This window comes from Vespa velutina, chromosome 4 (assembly GCF_912470025.1).
Source record: "Vespa velutina chromosome 4, iVesVel2.1, whole genome shotgun sequence".
NCBI lineage: Eukaryota > Metazoa > Arthropoda > Insecta > Hymenoptera > Vespidae > Vespa > Vespa velutina.
In genome coordinates, this window is record NC_062191.1 from 6430679 (window position 1) to 6451021 (window position 20343).

General features: G+C 28.9%; 4 protein-coding genes across 6 annotated transcripts; 2 read left to right on the top strand and 2 right to left on the bottom strand.

Annotated features, from left to right (window-relative positions):
• Positions 1-5386: 5386 nt before the first annotated feature.
• On the top strand, positions 5387-10040 carry LOC124948505 (probable G-protein coupled receptor 139). The gene is made up of 8 exons (XM_047492210.1): positions 5387-6141; positions 6221-6329; positions 6467-6696; positions 7034-7226; positions 8170-8331; positions 8404-8569; positions 9162-9310; positions 9833-10040. The coding sequence occupies exons 2-8, from the start codon at positions 6223-6225 to the stop codon at positions 10038-10040; spliced, it is 1215 nt and encodes a 404-aa protein (XP_047348166.1). The 5' UTR covers positions 5387-6141; positions 6221-6222.
• A 269-nt stretch (positions 10041-10309) lies between these two features.
• LOC124948506 (sodium channel protein Nach-like) lies at positions 10310-13736 on the bottom strand. The gene is made up of 14 exons (XM_047492211.1): positions 13666-13736; positions 13603-13613; positions 13398-13528; positions 13149-13336; positions 12786-12936; positions 12567-12712; positions 12396-12486; positions 12010-12273; positions 11571-11670; positions 11425-11481; positions 11141-11270; positions 10930-11036; positions 10443-10724; positions 10310-10332 (listed from the first exon to the last, which is right to left on the bottom strand). The coding sequence occupies exons 1-14, from the start codon at positions 13734-13736 to the stop codon at positions 10310-10312; spliced, it is 1752 nt and encodes a 583-aa protein (XP_047348167.1).
• Positions 13737-15127: 1391 nt separating this feature from the next.
• Positions 15128-17665, top strand: LOC124948355 (mitochondrial-processing peptidase subunit beta). The gene is made up of 7 exons (XM_047491843.1): positions 15128-15289; positions 15626-15844; positions 15971-16356; positions 16416-16609; positions 16705-16874; positions 16950-17204; positions 17284-17665. The coding sequence occupies exons 1-7, from the start codon at positions 15221-15223 to the stop codon at positions 17422-17424; spliced, it is 1434 nt and encodes a 477-aa protein (XP_047347799.1). The 5' UTR covers positions 15128-15220; the 3' UTR covers positions 17425-17665.
• Positions 17666-17988: 323 nt separating this feature from the next.
• Positions 17989-20101, bottom strand: LOC124948358 (MOB kinase activator-like 3). Of its 3 annotated transcripts, none has more exons than XM_047491853.1 (7): positions 19909-20101; positions 19698-19820; positions 19405-19492; positions 19151-19301; positions 18836-19063; positions 18629-18744; positions 17989-18509 (listed from the first exon to the last, which is right to left on the bottom strand). In XM_047491853.1, exons 3-7 carry the CDS (start codon positions 19447-19449, stop codon positions 18342-18344), a joined length of 708 nt encoding a protein of 235 aa, XP_047347809.1. In that variant the 5' UTR covers positions 19450-19492; positions 19698-19820; positions 19909-20101; the 3' UTR covers positions 17989-18341. The 3 variants fall into 3 exon arrangements, with proteins under 3 accessions (XP_047347809.1, XP_047347808.1, XP_047347811.1); XM_047491852.1 differs by having other exon boundaries at positions 19405-19546; XM_047491855.1 differs by having other exon boundaries at positions 19405-19833.
• Between the last annotated feature and the right edge of the window lie 242 nt (positions 20102-20343).

The window sequence follows — 20343 nt, forward strand, 5'->3', positions numbered from 1 at the left end:
CCGTTGTATTCATTTGACAACGCTTGCGCAATCGTGAGGAGATCTAAAAGTTCGCCGAACGATTGAACTAACGAATGTATTATAACTCATCAACGAATGTGCCGAATCACTTTCCCATTCCTTTTTTATTTATTTTTTTTTTCTCTTAACACTACTTTGACTCGAGAGTAGTTTATCACTACTTCTTGAACTGTGCAATACAGAAATTATTCCTTCCTTTTAACTTTACGATATATTTTTTTGTCTCTAGACGATGCTTTTGCACGTGCTTTCTTTAAGAGTTTCTCTCCAGTATCGTTTTATCTTCCATATACAGAAATAAGAATATCTTATATCTTAACTAAAACATTTCGTTAACTATATATACTTCGTATATCTAAGTTACTGATTTCTTTCTCTTTTAATTTATTTTTTACACGAATAAGTGATAGAATAATTTTTTCGAAAAGATAAATGCTGATTTTATTTCTTTTTGTTTAGAATTGCTCAGAATTTTTGGAAATAGATAAATGTGCTTCGTGAAGATAAGAATTTTTATTTTCAATCTGTAAGACTGTCTGCTTTTTGAGGTTAAAAATTTTTCAATTCGAAATTGATTCGACCTCGTTAAAAATCTTTATATACTTTTTCTGAAAATGATTTTTAAAATTTGACAAGATTTTTAAGTATTTAAATTCGTTTTATAAAAATCATAAAAACTTTGATGAAAAGCGATAATTATGTTCTGTTAAATATTTAATAAAAATTAATCTTTAGGATTCTTCATACAAAGTATCATTTTTAAATTTCACCATTTTCGGAAAACCGTCAAGGGAAAGTATATTTTCAGAAAATCAATTTATGAAAGAGGAGTTCTTTTCTACCTTCTCCAAGGAAAATGTAACATGTTTAAGATGAGTTTTCTTTTACACATAAATGGAATACAAATAAATAGAATCTATTCAGTTTCATTGATTATCTTTAAACTTCAATTTTCCTTCGAATTTCATTATCGAATTTGTTTATCAACATTGAAAAAATTCGATTGATGTCTTGACACATGTCCGCTTGATGTTAGGCGATATAAATATTTTGTATTTTTATTTTCTTTACGAATAAATGATTAATCCGATTTATCGAAGACATACGAAAAAGAAAATACAAGATCTATAATTGATCATTTTAAGGCATTTTATCGTGTCGAAAAGATATTAATGTATCAGTTCGATAAACAAAAGAGATGAAGGTATCGAAATGTTCTTTAATATCATTGTTCTTTTCAATTTTATTCGAGACAAGTCCGTGATCCTCCTCGTCATCTTGAAATTCCACTTTATTCTAACGGTAGACGAAGATGAATGCTTGTGGTATAGCTCGTGAAGCCATTTCCTCGTCTCTGGAGTTGGATATCGATTATATATTAAGAAGACGTATGAAGTTTGTGCGTGATACACACTTGTCTATGATTCCTTCGTAAAAATCCGATACCTATCTTCTCTTTTATATGGAATGAGAAAAAAAAAGTAACAGATATTAAATTGATGAATTAAAGTTCATGAATTAATTAATTTTTTTTATAATAGGTTTGTAAAAGCGCCAATAGTGATCAGGTACTTAATTGAATTATTATTAACTAATTTAATATAATTATCTACTTGTTTTTAATGATTGATATTTAATTAAATAATCACGTAAGACTTTTATATCAGTAAATATATAAATATGTATTTTTACGTATTTATATACTTACGTACATCGATCTGATAAAAATGAAAAATAATTATTTGATAGAGTAAAAAATAATAGTCACCATGTCAATTATGCGACCTTAAATTGATTATGAGCAGCAAGTAATTACATTACAATGATATATTCCTTGATATTACGTGCTTCGAGCTCGTTAGGTGTAAACGATATCGCCTTGATTGACTCATTGATTAAGATCGATTACATCGACTTATAATTTGAGTTGCGATGATAATTTTTCTAATTTTACATTTCATTAAATATGTCAATATGTTCAATATTTTATATGTCCATATAAAAGTTCAATGAATTTGCAATAAAAAAACAAAGTAATGAAAAATCATAAAGTATGAAACAGCAGGTATTGTTTTATATTTTTATCTTATCTATTTTATTGATCTCTTCTTGTTCATCCAATATTTTATCCCATCATTTTTCACGAACTTACACAGAAATAAAAAATTGTTTGATAATATATTACTCCAATAGAAGACATTTCCAAAGATTTTAACCCAACAAATAGAAAATAATTACTAATACAACTTCACGAGACCTATTTCCAAATGTGTATGTCCTTCAATTTAAATATATGTACGTGATTATTTTCATCTGTATTAAAAATGGAAAGAAAATATTTCGGACGAATGTTTTATGGTGTCATAAGAGGAAAACATCGTAATGATAATTATTTTACTTTGCGATAATTTATGAAAGTTGCGTTTATATTTTTAAATATGAACTATATTTTCTTATTAATTTTCATATTATTTTAGCCGAAACTGAAACGTTATTAAAACTAATAACTATTGAAATAATTATTAAAATAGTTATTAAAACTAATAACTATTGCTTATATCTTATGTTTTTCGTAAAAAATCATTATCGAGGTATTAAATTTCAAAGTTAATATGCCTTACGTTATGTGCGGTATTATCGTTACCCCACGTACACCGAAGAGAAAGTTGCTCTGTCGATCTTAGAACATAACGGCACGGTTTGGGCGAAAGACGTTAGTAATATTTTGATAACGATCCAATATCAGCTACAAAAATATATAATAAAAAATATAAGGTTCTGTTAAAAAATTTACACGTGATCTTTATAAAGCTCTCTTAAGTTATCGCAATGTTAAATAATTTTCATCACTGTATTTCCATTACTGTATTAACACCATACAACATTTTTTACATTTTTGGTACTCAAGAAAATAATTACTTACATATATTTAAATCCGACATATTGTATAAAATAAGTTTGATCATTCTTATTACAAAGTATCTAAATATATATTTCTTTTTTTCGATCGAAGCTAAAAAAATAATACAGAATCAGTAATGGAAATCATTTGCAATGACTAGTAAATACTTCAAGTCCTATAGCTAACATAGGATAAGTGTACTAGTCACGGAGATAGCTATGTACGTAAGTACTTTCAAGAAGCGCGATATAACGGACGTGCGTTTCACTGACTCCCTTACGTGTGTTTGTTTCTTGGTAAGATCTCAAGATCGATGGTCTACTCGATTGGTCTACCGTCGACTCGTAGACGATCTTTGGAACCATTGGGAACCATCGTCTTCATATATTCCCCTTATGTCAGCAGGAACAGTCTCGAGAGAATTGCGAGAGATAAAAAAAGAAGGTTACACCGGTTTTCCAAGATGCCGGACAAAGAACGGGGTTGGCTATTGATACAATGACGGTGACGTTGGCAGCTCTTTCGAAATAAGACTATACACCTACGTTCGCACGCGCGCCCATACACATGTGCGCATAAACATGTACATACATGCACAAGTTTTCAGGAAACAATGGATTCTATTTTTAGATGTCTTACCTCGATCATATTTGATTTTCGGCTAATACACTTTTGAAGAATATCGCCTCTGGAAGCGGAATAAAGAAACGACAATGAAAAAGATAATAGATAGATAATGAAAAATTTAAGCTCGATAGACGTTCTTTGGTCTAATTAGCGCTTCGATTGCAATCAATCGACTTTCTAATTTATTTTGAATAAGAAGAAAAGAACAATTAATTGGTTTGAATTAAGTCTGATGTGTCCGATCACTTTCCAAAAGCTTTTCTTAATATTTTATGATTACGATAATAGAAAAATATTTAATAACATGGGAGAAAGAAAAAATGTATCAAAGTTTCTAATTACTTGGAAAAAGTTTAAATTAATATCGGAGTATTTTTTATTATACGTACAATCATGATGTTTCTATTTCGAAGTAACTTAGTTCAAACTAAGTAAAAATCCACTAATTATATATTTAGTAACAGTTGTCTCGAATTCGAATTTTTGCTACTTAATTTACTAGAAACTGTCGATACTCATTCGACCAATAAAACGTAGAGAACAATAAGCCAAGTTTCACGATAAACTGAACGAACTTATGAAAACAATTTTAAGTTCAAAATTATGATTAAACGCGTTAATTATAATTAAACGCGAAGCTCCAACTTTACTTGCACCTAGCCGATACTTACGTTTTCCTTATTATGAATTCGGTGAAATGCATTTGATCATAGAAATGAATTTTTGAAAAATATAAAGAAATAAAAAATATAAGAAAAACAATAAAATCGATTCTGAAGATAAAAAGGAAATTCTTATCGTCTATATTCAACTTCTTTTTTAACAAAATTCGTACTAATATTGATGAAATCTTGCAGTAACGTATGAAAGTGAAAGCGAAAGTGAGAGAAAGAGTGGGTGCGTACGTGTTTGTGTGTTAAGAAGTATCAAATTCGTAACAAACTTTTAACAGAATCAATTTATGATAGTACGAGAACTTTGAAGGTGTCTATGGCGAAAACGATCGATAACGGTTATCGTGGTTGTTTCCATGGTTACATCAAAGCTCGTTCATTAATGCTCAAGTAAGATTATACAGTCACCTTTTACCTTATCGATGATTCATCTCTAAATAGCGTCAATTAAATGGCATTTGTTCATTACCTAAATCCAATGTGACATCTTTGCGAGATCTTGATGTTCAATTTCTTGTCTCGCTTTTAATCGCGAGTTTAATTAACAAAACTCGTCTCATTTGATTTCTTCAAATATAGCGATAGTTTTAATTGATAACAGGATTAATATATGCTCTTATTCTATACGATTCTAACGGCACGATATTTATTTATAAATCGTTGTTATAATTTACAGTATTGATAATGAAATAATAATAATAACAACAACAACAACAATAATAATAATAATATAAAATAATAAAAATAATTTATATTATGCATCATTGTTAAATAATAATTTTGATGAATATTTCGTTAAAATAAACCTGCTCAGGAATATTTCATTCCATTTTGAATATAATTATCGAATAGCTGAGGACGAATATTCTTTTTTATTTAAAATGTAGAATATCATGTAAATATCGAAACTTTATAAATTTTACGAAGGAAACGTTTTCGTGCTGAATTTCATTGCAAGAGAACGTTGTATGAAATTTGAAGTGATCGAACAACAGTGTAAATAAATTGAATAAGCCGCGACGAAAGGCTCCGAGAAAATAAATATTTGATTTAACTAACGGGAAGTAGAGAAGTAGGTAGGTAGAGGTAGGTAGGTAATACTCGTTTTTTATGCCAATCAGATATATACGTGGATATCGATTCTACGTTCGCGATATTTGCCTACATATTATCATCTGTTATCTGACAACCCCACCGAATAATTTCAGTATATCTATTTCTGTCGACCATCAGTCTCATTGTTCACAAGAAACGTCCCACGGAAGTTCGTTCAATAGGTTGTACATATTTACGTCTTTTCGATACGCAACTCTCGTTTACTACTGCAAACGTATCATCGTTCCTCATGAGTATTCGAGTATCCTTACGCGTTCGAATCGAAAACGACATTCGTGAAGGACATCACCATTGCTCTATTCTATAGGTAACGACTAGCGACACATTGCAATTTATATCTTACATCGAAGTGGACGATATCGCAAAATATTGACGTATCATTTATTAGATAAATAACATTTAAAAAAACAATAACAATAGATAATTTTTAATAACAATAAAAGGTGATCGGAGATTTGTATAATTAATTAATTTCTTCCAATTAGAACAAATAAAACAATTCAATTATTAAATATATAACTAACTGCTGTACATTTCACAGATGTTCCTGTTATTAACTGCCGTTTTGAAATTAGCGAACTTATGGATTAATTCTTAATTCCAACGTGCGACGATCTAGTTTGAGAGAGAAAAAGAAAAGGAGAGAGAGAGAGAGAGAGAGAGAGAGAGAGAGAGAGAGAAACAAAAGAAGAAAGATTATTTTTAACAGTATTTCATCGTTAACGAGTTTTTTAATCTTTCTAGGAGCTTTCTTAGGCCACGTCAGCTATCGATTCATATTTCCTTCGATTAGTCTTGATTGTGAGTATAAGGGAACTTGGAGATATCAAATGTTCCATCTATATCTCGCTGCCTATACGATTTACTTTACTTCTCATAGAAATGGGTCGAGGTCTTTTGCATTACGAACCAAATTTTGAATCCCATTGGTTTATTATGAAGCCTATTTATCGCAATATTTCAGAGGATATGCGTATACTTTGCAAAAGGTGATTACGTGTTTTACTTACTGATAAATTTAAAGAAAAAACAATTCTCAAACTTTCTATATTATAAAAGATATATAATTAAAATTTTTAAATTTTTAATTGAAAAATTTTTAATGAAATTTACAAATTATTCGTAGAGATCATATTTTCGATGTTCATTTTTCTACGTTAAAATCATTAAGAAATGCTACCGACAGTAAAATATCAAATAGCAGTTTGTGGGTCGGTCAGCCAACAACGATAAGTATAATAATATACAGCATCGTTACACCGATAATTTCTACTCTTGGAATAATTGGTAACATTCTCATTCTTGCGGTTATCTTAAAACGATGTCTGAGGACCTCCACTTATACGTATCTAGCAGGTCAGAAAATAATTTATTTTTCCTCACTATATATGTGAGCATCTTAACAAACGATTATTACCAAATTGATATCGATATCATACAATAAATAAAAATCAACAAAGAGAAATTAGAAGAAATGAATAATTTTGTTAATAAATTTTTGGATGCTATTACCGAACATCCATCTTATTCAAACAACTTTAAACAATTTATTAAAAGTAATGCATTCGATATAGTACATAATAATAATAAGAAATATAATGATGATATCAATTTTGGAACTCGTGAATGTTCGCATGAAACTATTTTTGAATGTTTCGACCTATTGATTATGGGAAATGAACGGAATTGGCAGTCCTAGCCAGTGCTGATCTCGTAACGTGCACTCTCCTTCTATTCTCTGGCCTGGCAAGAGGAATTTTCTGGTGCAAATCAGGTTGGCTCGAGTTCGATGCCTTCGTGCATCTTCCACTTGGCTCAATTTCATCCAATATCACCGTATGGGCTACCGTGTGCGTCACCATTGATAGACTTGCGTTGGTCTGGAGGTAGGTAGCGTGTAAATGTACGATGTACGTATATGCATATATGAATGAAAGAGAGAGAGAGAGAGAGAGAGAGAGAGAGAGAGAAAGAGAGAGAGAGAGAGAGAGAGAGAGAGGAGGCTATTATTTACCTTAAGCAAATAATACTGATTTCAGGAATTAATATCAATTCTATCAATCATGATATCGATTTAGACATTTTAAATTCTAAAGATGAACCTTATCGTACGAACCTATAAGATAAAATTTACTCATTAGTAACGAATGGTTATTTCATAAACGAAATATAGTTTCAAAATAAATATTTAAAAAAATTACTAATTTCATCGATTTTCTTTTAAATAAATATTGAATTTTTGTTCATTTATTAAAAAGATAAGAATAAAATATTCACGTCAGAATAATATCGTTGATACATAAATATTTACAAAAGAGTCTATTGATATAAGAACATTGCGAAAAGATAACTGTATGTAATTTTAGCACTTGAACTATTGTTGCTCTTAATCTTGTCAACGTGACGGTTCAGCTTGTACTGACTCATTCTGTGCCCCTTCAGGTCCTCGGGCTTGCCAGCAAGTAAAGGGTGCAATTAAGTGCAGGTCAATAAAACTTTTCCGCACTCACACGCTACTAACTATATATATGTTTAAATAATGATATGTGTGGGTATTATCGGTAAACTTCAACAATAAATAATTATGTAAGATATTCTTACGTAATATAAATTATAAATAATGAACTTAATCGTATTCATGATAATAAATAAAGTTTGTTTGATCGATTTTGACGAAAAGGAATAAGGAGAAAAAAATCTTAAAAACCATTATCTGACTTCTTTTTCTTCTTTTCTTCTTTTTCAATGAGGAAAAAGTTATATATTTGCTTGCGAAATTATATGCGAGAAAGTTTATAACGAGTTAAGCTCTTTTGTTTTAACCCCTAGCCAGCCAAGTTGTAGAACTCCGAAGTTCTGCAGTCAGCACATCGCCCGAAGGATGATGATCGTCTCAACCTTCTTTACTATCATCATCAATGTCCCTTACTGTTTCATGTACAAGTATAACGAGCGTGGTGACTTAATGACGACGCGATTTTTTCATTCGTGGTAAGTTCAACATCTTCTCAATGTAACGAATACGAAAAATAAGAGAGAAAAAAAATAAACGCGTCTTTGCAGGTTGTATAAACTTCTGAATTGGCTTCAGCTAATAATCTTTGGCCTTCTACCAGCCATATTCTTGTTCATTGCAAATAGTATTATGTGCTTCAACATGATGAAGATGCTCAACCAGCGGAAAGAATTGTTGAAACGATGTAACGCCAGAGAATGTAACCAGTTTAGGGTATGACAATATTGATATTTTCATAATTTTAATCGTTAGAAACGGATAAGAAAATGAATTATAAGCAAGTGCAATAGAAAAATAGAAGAAATGTAGTATATAAGAATAGATAAGAATAGTTTGAACGTTAGACAATTTTTAGATTTAATAATGACTTTTTCAAATATTATATCTTTGATATGATATATCAGTTGTAATTATAAATACGCGTATTACTTTAAACGTGAAATATCATTTGAAAAATATAACTTTTTAAAACACGAGCAACGAGATTATATATTTTTTTATTTATTCAAATAATTATAATCAGGTGATTACAATAAATTTCAATATTTTTTCAAAGACCTTTTAAATATATATGTATTTGACTTCAAATAAAACGAAAAAACATTATTCCGTTATATGAAATGACCCGAAGTAACAAATGTTGCTACACAATATGTGCGTATAGCGTAGAAAGAGAGAAAAGAGAGAGAGAGAGAGAGAGAGAGAGAGAGAAAAGAAAGAAAGAAAAAGAGATATCTCCGAAAGAAAATAAAGACAAAAGCTTTAGCTGGAAGTTGTTTTATCGTAAAGCTTTCTTGTTTCTTAGGATCAAACGAGATTGACCGTAATGCTGGTAGGCATCGCATTCGTTTTCGTCGTGGGCGAAGTTCCAACACACTTGGCATCACGTCGTAGCGCAATTTCTCTTTTATATGATGGCGATCTAACCATCGTCCATGAAGTTTTTCTCGAAAGGTGACAACGCAATCTTCGAACCTTTTCAGTTCCTATTACATGAAATAGATAGATAACAAAAGTAGAACATAAATGTTTGGAAAATAAATAGGAGATATTTTTTCGCTGTCCACGTTTATTTATAACGACGTTTAGTTGATTCATATTTGTTTTAAAATAGTTAAATTGAAAAATCGATAAACGATAATAAACATGAAACAAATTTTTAGAAAAAACTTAAATAGATCGGTTTTATCACGTTGGTTTTCGTTTAATGTTATCGCTTGTTAATTATTTAACGTTGATAAATGAGTATTATGCATTAACAAATTCTTAGGAATAATAGACGATTGTTAAAGGCTGAACAAAAAACAATTCTTTATTTTTTATTTTTTTATTTTTTTATTTTTTTATTTTTTTTTTTTGATAATGTAATTAAAAGAATGTTATTTGTCTGACACAAATGAATTAATAATTGTTAAAGATTTTTTTCTCTCTTCGATAATTTAATAAATTTAATAACATTGTACTTTTTCTTCACAGATTTCGTATCTTCGCTACCCTCTTTAGCGCTATCTCCAGCTCATTCAATTTCGTGCTCTACTCCCTCTTGAGTCCACATTTTCTCTCACATTTAAAACAAGTTCTCTATAGAAAATCTATATCACGGGAGGCTAACACAATGAGGATAAATGCGATCGTTTCAGGAAGTCAATTAATGAACGTATCATATTGTAATTTATTCTCTTAATTTTTTATTCAATTATATATATATATATATATATGTGTGTGTGTATGTGTGTATATGTGCACATAAATATATTATAATATTGGAAACGATATCTCATAGTTAACGAAAATAAAGCTTTTTTATTATCGCAATCGTTTAATTCTTTTTATAAGAATCCTGCATTTTTTACTACTTGAATTAAACTCTTTTTGAAAGAAAAATACATGAAAAAGTTAACAAAAAGCAATAGATATAATTTATGTAAGATTACGAAAAATTATCTTTGTCTCTTACAATTCAAAACTCGGTTTATCTAATCGTAATATCGTTGAAACTTTATTTTTCTTAGAAGAAGATTATTATTACTATTATTATTATTATTATTATTAGTAGTAGTAGTAGTAGTAGTAGTAGTACTATTACTGTCATTATAATTTTCCTCTTGTTGACGAAGAAGCATTCGGTTTGCAACGACGTAAATCGGTCTCTCATTGTAATTCATTCCACGTTGACTATTAAATTTCTTCCACTTGGGACCCTTCAATGGACTCGACAAGAAGAGTTCCGAGGCAGCCGGAAAGTTTCTCTTCGCTGATGTTGATCCTTTACGAAGATAGAAAAACTCGCGTGTAATGTAATAAAATAATTCGACCAAACTTATGACCGAACCGCCGAGGCAAAGTCCGAAAATACCGCCGAAGGATGCTGGAAAAAAAGATTTTCGAGAGAAAAAGAAAAAAAGAGAAAAAATAAAAAAAAGAAAAAAGTTTCATTACATCTAAACAGTATCATTGAAATTTTAATATATATCATTATAAATTATATAGATGTATTTTATAAAAATATTAACAAATTAATTTGTAAATAAATCATCGAATAAATATTATTAGATTTTATTCTTATTACTCACCGAGAAGGCTATCCCAGCTCATAATATTCTGTTTTCGATATTCCATGTAAGAGATGTCGCGAAAATAAACGTAAAGGAAGGAAGCGTTTTTGTTATCCAAATCACGACTGCAAGCAAGTACGACGAATAAAAAAAAAAAAGAGCAAGAAATTGTAGAGTTCGACTTTACAATTGTAAGAAAATGATACAAATGATTCGATGTCATTCTTACGTTATTTCAGAATTGTATCCAACATCTTGAATGGGTATACTCTCCGATACGGCATCGTAAAACGTATCAGAGCATTGGGGCAGGCAATTGCATTCGTTTTCGAACAACGTTTCATATGTTGAGACAATTCCTATAATCGAAAAAAAGTATCGTTTATAGCTATTCAATGATCGTTCTTTTACATTGAACGAAATTTAATTCTAATAAATTTAAATCCGATTGCTATTCTCAAAAGAAAAAAAGATTTATTTTTATTTATCTATTCATTTTTCTTGTTTCCTTACTTCGATGATTCAAAATGCAGTCTATGTCCGTCAGAAAGCAAGTCCTACTGTTTTCATCTAAAATAGAAGAAGAAAAAAAAATAAAAAAGAGAAAGAAAAAAGAATCAGAGAATTTGCTAACGACAATAATCGATCGTAATATTTACTCGGATAATAAAATGGTAGGCAACCGCAATATTTGTGTATGCGCATATAGATGCAGTTTGAGACGCAAGATTGAAAGCTGTAATTACTGTTACCCCTCACCTGAAACAGGTTTATCTATGATATCTTATATGAGTATGTATGTAACGCTTGATAAATGCGTATCAGATCGGTCGTCTTGACGAGTACATAGTGATAGAAAGTAAAATTTTTTATATCTGCATAACTTTGTTATCTATTACAAAGATTGCATAAAATTTTATTGGCAAATAGCGCTCGCAAGCACCAAAGTTATCTACGAAATATAGAATAATGTCTTAGACATTCATTGTAAATATAAATCATTATGAGTCAATATAAATTATTTTAGCAATATCTTACAATCAAGATCTATCATTGAAAGTGACCGACCAAAAGTTTTTCCAATTACACAGTACAGACCTCGTCTTCGAAGAGACACATGCGTTTTCTTAAAGGAAGCTGTCGTAAATCTTGTGAGCTTTTGGTTGTCGTACCGGAAATACCGATCCCCATGACGTGTCCTGGCAATACGCTGATCGAATGAATGTCAATGTCAGGATAATCCTTTGGATCGTGAATTAATACGGTAGCACCCGCGAAAGGTCTATTAGAACTCTTATAATGTTCACCTTCGACGTCCAATGCGACTGTTAGACCTACATCACGTCCTGATCCAGGAGCTTTCTAAATTCATAATATTTATATTTTTGATGGTTAGTACTTTTCATCTTTCATGCGTGTAGAATTTTTACATTATTTTTTACTTTTATTTCGTCTACAAATAAATTCAAATCGTTCGAATTTACCTGAATTTGTCCAATTCCTGGTAATTCCTCTGATGGTATGTCCGAACGATCGCTATCCTCCGATGAATTTTTTAAGTCGTAATTATCGTATCTATCAATAAATGTAGCAAATAATTTTTATTTATGATACTTTTTAAAAAGTTACTATATTAAAAATAATTTTGTCGATACCCATATGATCGGTCCAAATTAAAATGATAATTAAAGGCACAACAATAGCCTTCTCTGGATTTAACAGCTTTGAAAATATCACTACAATTAAATTTTTGTCCAAGCCAAGCGCACCTCAATAACATCGTTTTGCAGGGTTGCATCAACTGTAAGGATGAAACAAGAAACAATTATTTTGAAGATCCTTTTTAAAGGAATAGATTTTTAATCAATTACCACCTCGTACATAAGCCTGTCAACTGTAAATCCGAGAACTTCAAGTGCTCGTGTTGCTGTTAAATTGTCGACGTCAATTTTATCGGGACGCGTCAGTTTCATCAATGAAACGAAAAATTTCTCTCTTTGATTGTAATTTATACCATTTTTAGATCTACCAATGTAATAAAAAAACAAATGTCATTCCAAATCATCATTAAATAAATAAAAATAATCATAAATTCTATCGAGAAAATAATTCTCGTTTTATTTTTACTTTAGATATTTTTTATAAAAACAAATATTTTCAATCGATTTGATTATTCACAAACTTATAAACTCAAATAAAAATTCAACGTAGAGTGATAGAAATTTCACAGATCTTACAAAATATTTCCAAAGATTTTTGCGTGAGGATTGTAAACTTTATTGTTGTTACAAATCGTAACGCCGGGAAAATATATGCTCCATATAGGATTGGCTGTACTTATGGCAGTAGCTGTTGGATTCTCATCAAAATTATGCCAAAGTCTCATCATCAGGATAATGCAAAAAATGATGCTCATTATACAAACCTGTAGAAGATAAGATAGATTTTATATGTACGATAACTTTTAAGTCGAAAAAATTTCTTACTAAAAACCAAAGCATGCTCTCAATTATTGTCGATTGATGAACTGTCAAGTACCGGAATCCATGCAGTGTTGTGTTCTTGCAATAGATTTTTATTTTTTCTTTTAAACACTGAGAAATCGCTTTTCTCCTTCCTACAACGTTTTTAATTTGTAGAATATTAGCATGATAATAATATAAAAATTTTGTTTTATTCAATTTTACTTACTACGAGATATACTACGAAAATTATGAACTCTCATTATTATTTAAATCAAGTTTCCGAGTTTACGAAGCTAAAGCTACGAAGAAATGAGTTTGAGGAAAGCGAAGAAGATTCAAAGGTAAAAGCAAACTGACCATGAATTTTCTCACTTCGCATTGCTATTTTTTTTCAAATATCACAATCGATATTTCCATGTCAATTACATTTTTTTTCCAATTTTCTTAAGTGCATACGACGAAATTGCATGACTAAATCATAAATATCTATTTCTCATAATCTCTCTAGCTTGGGGTAATATCCGTCGATATGTAGTAAACATTGAAGTTACGCATTACGAGTTGTTGTCGAGTGCATCATAAATGAGATTAAAAGTTTGTGACCTGCATTGTACCACTTTGAATGTACATACAGAATAATAAAGTTAAGTATTTTATGAAATTGTTCTTTAGAACGTATAATAAGTTTCTTGGTATAACTTTTCTTCGAAAAATTCTAAACAAATACAATAGAAATTTAAAACTATCTTTAGGTATGATCGTAGAAAGTTTTTCATGTTCTTGACATAACGAGGAATGGAACACATCGAGTATAAATGATTATCTCCGAAACTATTAGATATATCCAAAAATCCTTGTGAATCCTTAGATTTTATAATAAAAACTAAATGTATGTATGTACGTATTTTCATTCTACTGTCTAAACAAAAGATTTTCAAATATTTACTCGTGATCCACTAGAGAATATATTTTAAGTATTAAAATATAAAAAATAATTTACATGTTCATTAGGAGAGTTTTATTTATGGAGAATCGTCGGATGAACAATTAAATGTTAATTCGGTTAAAGATCACATGAAAATTATTATTTTTGTCTAGTTTTTTCTTTATATCAAATCAATTTCGAATTACTTATCAATCAACTATCTTTAGCAATTACATTTTCAAGTAGGTCACGATAAATTACTCGAAAGTGGTTCTCAGTTCATAAAAGTTTGAAAAGCCCTAATCTAACGATTAGATGGGTTGACTTAAAGTTTATATCAAAAATGAAGTTTTCCATTACAAAGATCCTCGATTAATTCACATTCGATCCTACTTCGAAGAATAATACAAGTAAGAAAATTGAAGTTTAATTTTATTATTAAGAATATGAACTTTCGTTTTATATTTTTTATAATTAATACTTTTAAATAGAAATTTTCTTTATAAACTTTCCTCCATTTTTCATTTTTCATATAACTCTCTATTCCCGCCAGTTCCTATTTCGCATGTGCAAACATTAAAATGAAGTTAGTTACAGAAAACAAAAATCTAGAGTTATCGAAAATATTTCTCTAAATCTATAAGTAGTAAGCTCGACAGTGAGTGTCTAGTGAATAATAACTAACTGTCGAGTAAAATTTTATCTTGCAATTATTTAATTAGCTATTAATTAAACCAAAATTTATCTGAAGATTAAATAATTCATCAAAATTGAATTTACCTGTGAAACTTACTCATTGGAATTACTTTATTCAAAGGTACAGAAGAAATCATTTAGGAATATTTTATTTCTATCAAAGAAAGTTGGTCACTTATATTACTTACTAACCTCTTTAAAGAGTACGAGTTACATTATAAAAATGGCGACTCGTCTATTAAAAATTGGTTCTGCTCTGCGAAATTATTCTGATAAAACGAATCTTATAAAGGTAAGAAATATGACATTTACATTACTTGTATAATATTAATTTGTTTGTATAGAGTATTGTAAAATTATTGCGATATAATTCGTTATAGATGTAGATGATGACAAAAAGTTGCTCTATTGTTCTAGTCACCTTACGTAATAATAAGAATAAAGTATTTAAACATTTCTCTTTTGTCCATATCCAAATGTGTGTGAAAATTAATATTCCTAAATTATGTTATAATAATAATTATTATTTTTTGAATTGTTATATATTTATTTATTATAATTGACAAGTGACTTTATCAGAATTGACAGTTCTTTAACTTTGTTCAATGACTTTTCTTTCTCCTTTTAGATTCCAAAACAATGGAGATCTACTGCTGTTTCTTTAAAAGAAATACTTATCAATCAACCAGCAACCAAGGTTTCAACTTTAAACAATGGTATGAGAATAGCTACTGAAAATAGTGGTGCTTCAACAGCTACTGTTGGACTTTGGATAGATTCTGGAAGTCGATTTGAAGATGATAAAAATAATGGTGTTGCACACTTCATGGAACACATGGCCTTTAAAGTAAGTTTATTAATAATTCTATGTCCTTTATTGAAATATATTTATATGTATATATATATATATATATATAAATTTAGTTTCATTCAATATAATCAATAAAATAAATTTAAATTTTCTTAAAATAAGGGTACTACAAAACGCTCACAAACTGATCTAGAATTAGAAATTGAGAACATGGGTGCTCACCTTAATGCATATACGAGTCGTGAACAGACTGTATTTTATGCTAAATGCCTTTCGCAAGATGTTCCAAAAGCAGTTGAAATTCTCAGTGATATCATACAAAATTCAAAACTTGGTGAAAGTGAAATTGAAAGAGAACGTGGTGTTATTCTAAGAGAAATGCAGGAAGTTGAAACAAATCTTCAAGAGGTTGTATTTGATCATTTACATGCTACAGCGTACCAAGGCACTTCACTTGGAAGAACGATACTTGGACCTACTAAAAATATTAAAACTATTTCAAGAGACGATCTGGTTTCATATGTAAAAACTCATTATGGTCCAGCTAGGTAATTCACAACTACCTTAATATTTATTATAAATTACAATTTACTTTTCTTTCTTACAGGTTTGTTTTAGCTGGTGCTGGTGGTATTGAGCATGAACAATTGGTAGGATTGGCAAATAAATATTTTAGTGGAATGTGTCAACCAAAATATGATGAAATTCCACCTTATAAACTTCCCTGCAGATATACTGGGTCAGAAATAAGAGTTCGTGATGATAGTATTCCACTTGCACATATTGCTATAGCAGTTGAAGGTTTAGAAGAATACTGATATATATATATATATGTGTGTGTATTATGAATAAACTTGCTGTTACTGTATGCGAATTTCGTTCATTGTCTGTTTTAGGTGTAGGTTGGGCTGATCCAGATAACATTCCTCTTATGGTTGCAAATACTCTTATGGGGGCATGGGATCGTAGTCAAGGAGGTGGAATAAATAATGCTAGCAATCTAGCTAAAGAAAGTGCAGAAGATGGATTATGTCATAGTTATCAAAGTTTTAATACGTGTTATAAGGTAATATTTACTGTAATAAAATTAAGCATTTGTCTATTTTAGGGTTCTATATCATTTTTATTATGTAAATTTTAGGATACTGGACTTTGGGGTATTTATTTCGTTTGCGATCCAATGCTATGCGAAGAATTTACATGGAGTCTTCAAAAGGAGTGGATGCGATTATGTACATCTGTTACAGAAAAAGAAGTAACACGTGCAAAAAATATTCTCAAAACAAATATGCTATTACAGCTCGATGGAACCACTGCAATTTGTGAAGATATTGGTCGCCAAATACTTTGTTATAATCGACGCATTCCATTACATGAACTTGAAATGAGGATAGAAGTATGTATACAAGATGAATGTATTAAAAAATATTGTAGAATGTATCGAGAATATTTATATGATAATGTATTTATTTTAGAATGTCACTGCCAAAACCATTCACGAAGTTGGAATGAAATATATTTATGATACTTGTCCAGCAATTGCTGCAGTTGGTCCAGTAGAAAACTTACCAGAGTACAATTGTATTCGCTCTCGCATGTATTTGTTGCGTGTATAAAGTTATTAATACATAATAAAAGAGTCGCCATTGAAGATGTAACCTTTAGTTTAAATTTATTAACATAATATATTTGCAATGTGCAATAATCTCCTATTTAAATATTCGAAGATTTTTAGGTATGTGGCTCAATCGAAAATATGATATCTTTAAATTTGACTTTTCATTATATTCTATAATACCTTGTAATTTTACTATCATTTATCAACGAAGTACAATGAAATAAAATCTCTGAAAAGTATATAAATTAAGTGGAAGATATTGATTTAATATATACGATCTCACTTACCTGAAAAAAAAATAGACTTTATCAAAGCTATAAGTAATTTTCAACTTTAATAGTGCAATTGAATATTTGCTTGAGTTCATTGTACGTGAATAAAAAAATTATTAGAACTTTTTTATTTTACCAAATTTTATTAATCTTTACAAATAATATTCTATATATGTTAAAAAAAGCAAGAAATCACATCGATTTTCCATAAATATTTAGATAATTATCTTAAAAAATTGAATTAATAAACTATAAATAGTTGCTTATCATTTTAATAAATAATTCAAAAAGTATTTTATATAGTTTATAAGAATTTAATTTTTGCTTAGATATGGTATTAAATACAATACACAGACAATATATATAATTAAAATATAAAACATACAAATTATTACATCTAAAATTTAATATTATAATATCAAAGATAATTCATTTATAACATAACTTCAGTTATGTTATAACTGAAATTATATTAGGAGTTATAGCACTCTTAATATTATGTTTTATGAATATAAATTTAATTAATATACAATTGACTTTTTTGAGATTCATAGAAAAAAAATGTGCACACCTATTTTCTTTGTTCACATTCATTCATATTGGAGATTATATGTTTATAGCGTAGCAGTATAATGTCATGTAACTATTTTGCATGACTATTTGATGCTACAGTTGTTTGTGTTGGCGAGTCTGTATCTTTGCAGATTTTAGCAGTCATTTTAGCCAGTGGCTTTAATTCTTTAGTATTTATTAAATCAAATTCTGTTACAAAATAATAAAAATGTTTGTAGCATGTATTTACATGTGCTTCCTAAAAAAATTATAAAAAATATTATAAGATGAATTTATTCAAGATATTTACATATAAATACTATACTAGAATTCTGTTACATTAGTAAGTTACAACAAGAATAGATATAATTTACTTACTGCTCCTATAGCTACTATACGATCAAAATGATGAAAGTATACATGAACAAACACTCTAAAGAGTCGAGTTAAGATTTTACGACACAGTGGTGTAAATGTTTTTGGAAATGGTACATCTGTAATAAAAATGTAAAATATGTAAATGAAATAAACAACTGTTATGTTGTTCTTATATATTTATGTGACAAAAATATATAACTGACATACCTGTCGACACGGGAAATATAGTTTCATTATTTATTTTTACTTCTATCCAATCCATAAGAAGTGTAATATATTGAGGAGCCGGAAGAACAGTTGGTTTTTTATATTTTTCCCCATCTGCCCACAAATATTCAAAACGTGCTCCACCACTCATTGTTGGACATGATGCAGAGTCACAGTATTCAGATATAGTACCATATATAAGATTTATTCTATTAAAAAAATCTACAACTAAATATGAAATAATTATTGATATATTATATGCAAGCTATTCATATTTTAATAATTTTTTAATAGAATAAACCATATTTCATATACCATGAACAGCAATCCAATCATTGATATCTTCTTTTGGTGGTAATCTGACTACAGATCTTAAGTTTATACCTGAATTAAGTGAAGCTTGAGCTTGTTTATGTAAAGAATAACATATTGTTCCATAAACAAATTTTTTCTTTGGTCTGAAAGTCTATAACAAATATTATATAAAATATTTCTACATAATTAATATAAAAATTTGTTTTAAGTTATACAAAATAATTTTAATACAAATCAAGACAGTTATAATTTACCTTTTCCTTTTGGAAAAATTCCATGAAATTACTTAAAGTAGTCATTATACAATGAAAAATTGTATGCGGCTTTTTGATTAATTAAAAACTATTAGTGTAACCGATTATATAAATTAATCAAATACATGTAAATAATGTACATCTGAAAATAGGTTATACATAGCATCTCTCATATTCGATATGAGTTTATTACAATATATTTAAATCTAACAATTTCACATATTTATACAAAAAGTAAACATGCATTTACGTAAAAAAAATAATAGCGATTAATATCATGCAAGTTATATTGCCTGTTGTATGAAACTTCGTCGCTGTTGATCATAAAAAGTAATCGATGTATATTTATTGAATACAAAGTAGTACTAATTAAATAATGATGGCATCAACGTATAGAATGAATTGCATGTCCATTGCTAAAAAATAGAACTTTATAATTTATATGACAAATCAGTTAGTCAATTTTTAAATAAATTTAAATTTAATTAATAATTAACTAATTACATGATAAAATGTTACCGGCCAGTTAGTAATTATTTGTTGTTTCATTTACTTTCAAGGTTTGAAGTTAACTACATATAACTTTCAGAAAAGATTACAATTTTTATTAATTTGAAGATCTGTAAAAAATTTATGATATACCACACTGGACAAAATCTGCTATAGAATGACTGATCATAGAATGTCATAATTATCGCCTTACAGTTTTTAGATCTAGCTGAATCTTTCAGATGGATAAAAAAATTCGAGTCTTCCAAATGCTAGGTTTACTAGTTTATTTCGATGAGATCGCCACTTATCGACAGAATCATGAATTAATTTCATGTCAATATTATTTTATTGGTCTACGTTGATAGAAATCTGATTTTTTAACTTTTCAAGTTGTGATATTAAATTTCCCAAATCAATTTTTATCTGAGCTATATGACGATTAAAGTT

Excerpts from the sequence above, each read along its gene's own strand:
- LOC124948506 (XM_047492211.1), bottom strand. The coding sequence starts at position 13,736 with ATGGTCAGTTTGCTTTTACCTTTGAATCTTCTTCGCTTTCCTCAAACT. Across the intron at positions 12,274-12,395 it reads CAGGAATTGGACAAATTCAG|AAAGCTCCTGGATCAGGACG; the intron begins GTAAATTCGAAC and ends TTATGAATTTAG. Across the intron at positions 11,271-11,424 it reads CTGCATTTTGAATCATCGAA|GAATTGTCTCAACATATGAA; the intron begins GTAAGGAAACAA and ends TTTCGATTATAG.
- LOC124948505 (XM_047492210.1), top strand. The coding sequence starts at position 6,223 with ATGGGTCGAGGTCTTTTGCATTACGAACCAAATTTTGAATCCCATTGG. Across the intron at positions 6,697-7,033 it reads CACTTATACGTATCTAGCAG|TCCTAGCCAGTGCTGATCTC; the intron begins GTCAGAAAATAA and ends CGGAATTGGCAG. Across the intron at positions 8,570-9,161 it reads GAGAATGTAACCAGTTTAGG|GATCAAACGAGATTGACCGT; the intron begins GTATGACAATAT and ends CTTGTTTCTTAG.
- LOC124948358 (XM_047491853.1), bottom strand. The coding sequence starts at position 19,449 with ATGACTACTTTAAGTAATTTCATGGAATTTTTCCAAAAGGAAAAG. Across the intron at positions 19,064-19,150 it reads TGATTGGATTGCTGTTCATG|TTGTAGATTTTTTTAATAGA; the intron begins GTATATGAAATA and ends TTTCATATTTAG. Across the intron at positions 18,510-18,628 it reads GTATAGTAGCTATAGGAGCA|GAAGCACATGTAAATACATG; the intron begins GTAAGTAAATTA and ends TAATTTTTTTAG.
- LOC124948355 (XM_047491843.1), top strand. The coding sequence starts at position 15,221 with ATGGCGACTCGTCTATTAAAAATTGGTTCTGCTCTGCGAAATTATTCT. Across the intron at positions 15,845-15,970 it reads TGGAACACATGGCCTTTAAA|GGTACTACAAAACGCTCACA; the intron begins GTAAGTTTATTA and ends TCTTAAAATAAG. Across the intron at positions 17,205-17,283 it reads AACTTGAAATGAGGATAGAA|AATGTCACTGCCAAAACCAT; the intron begins GTATGTATACAA and ends TATTTATTTTAG.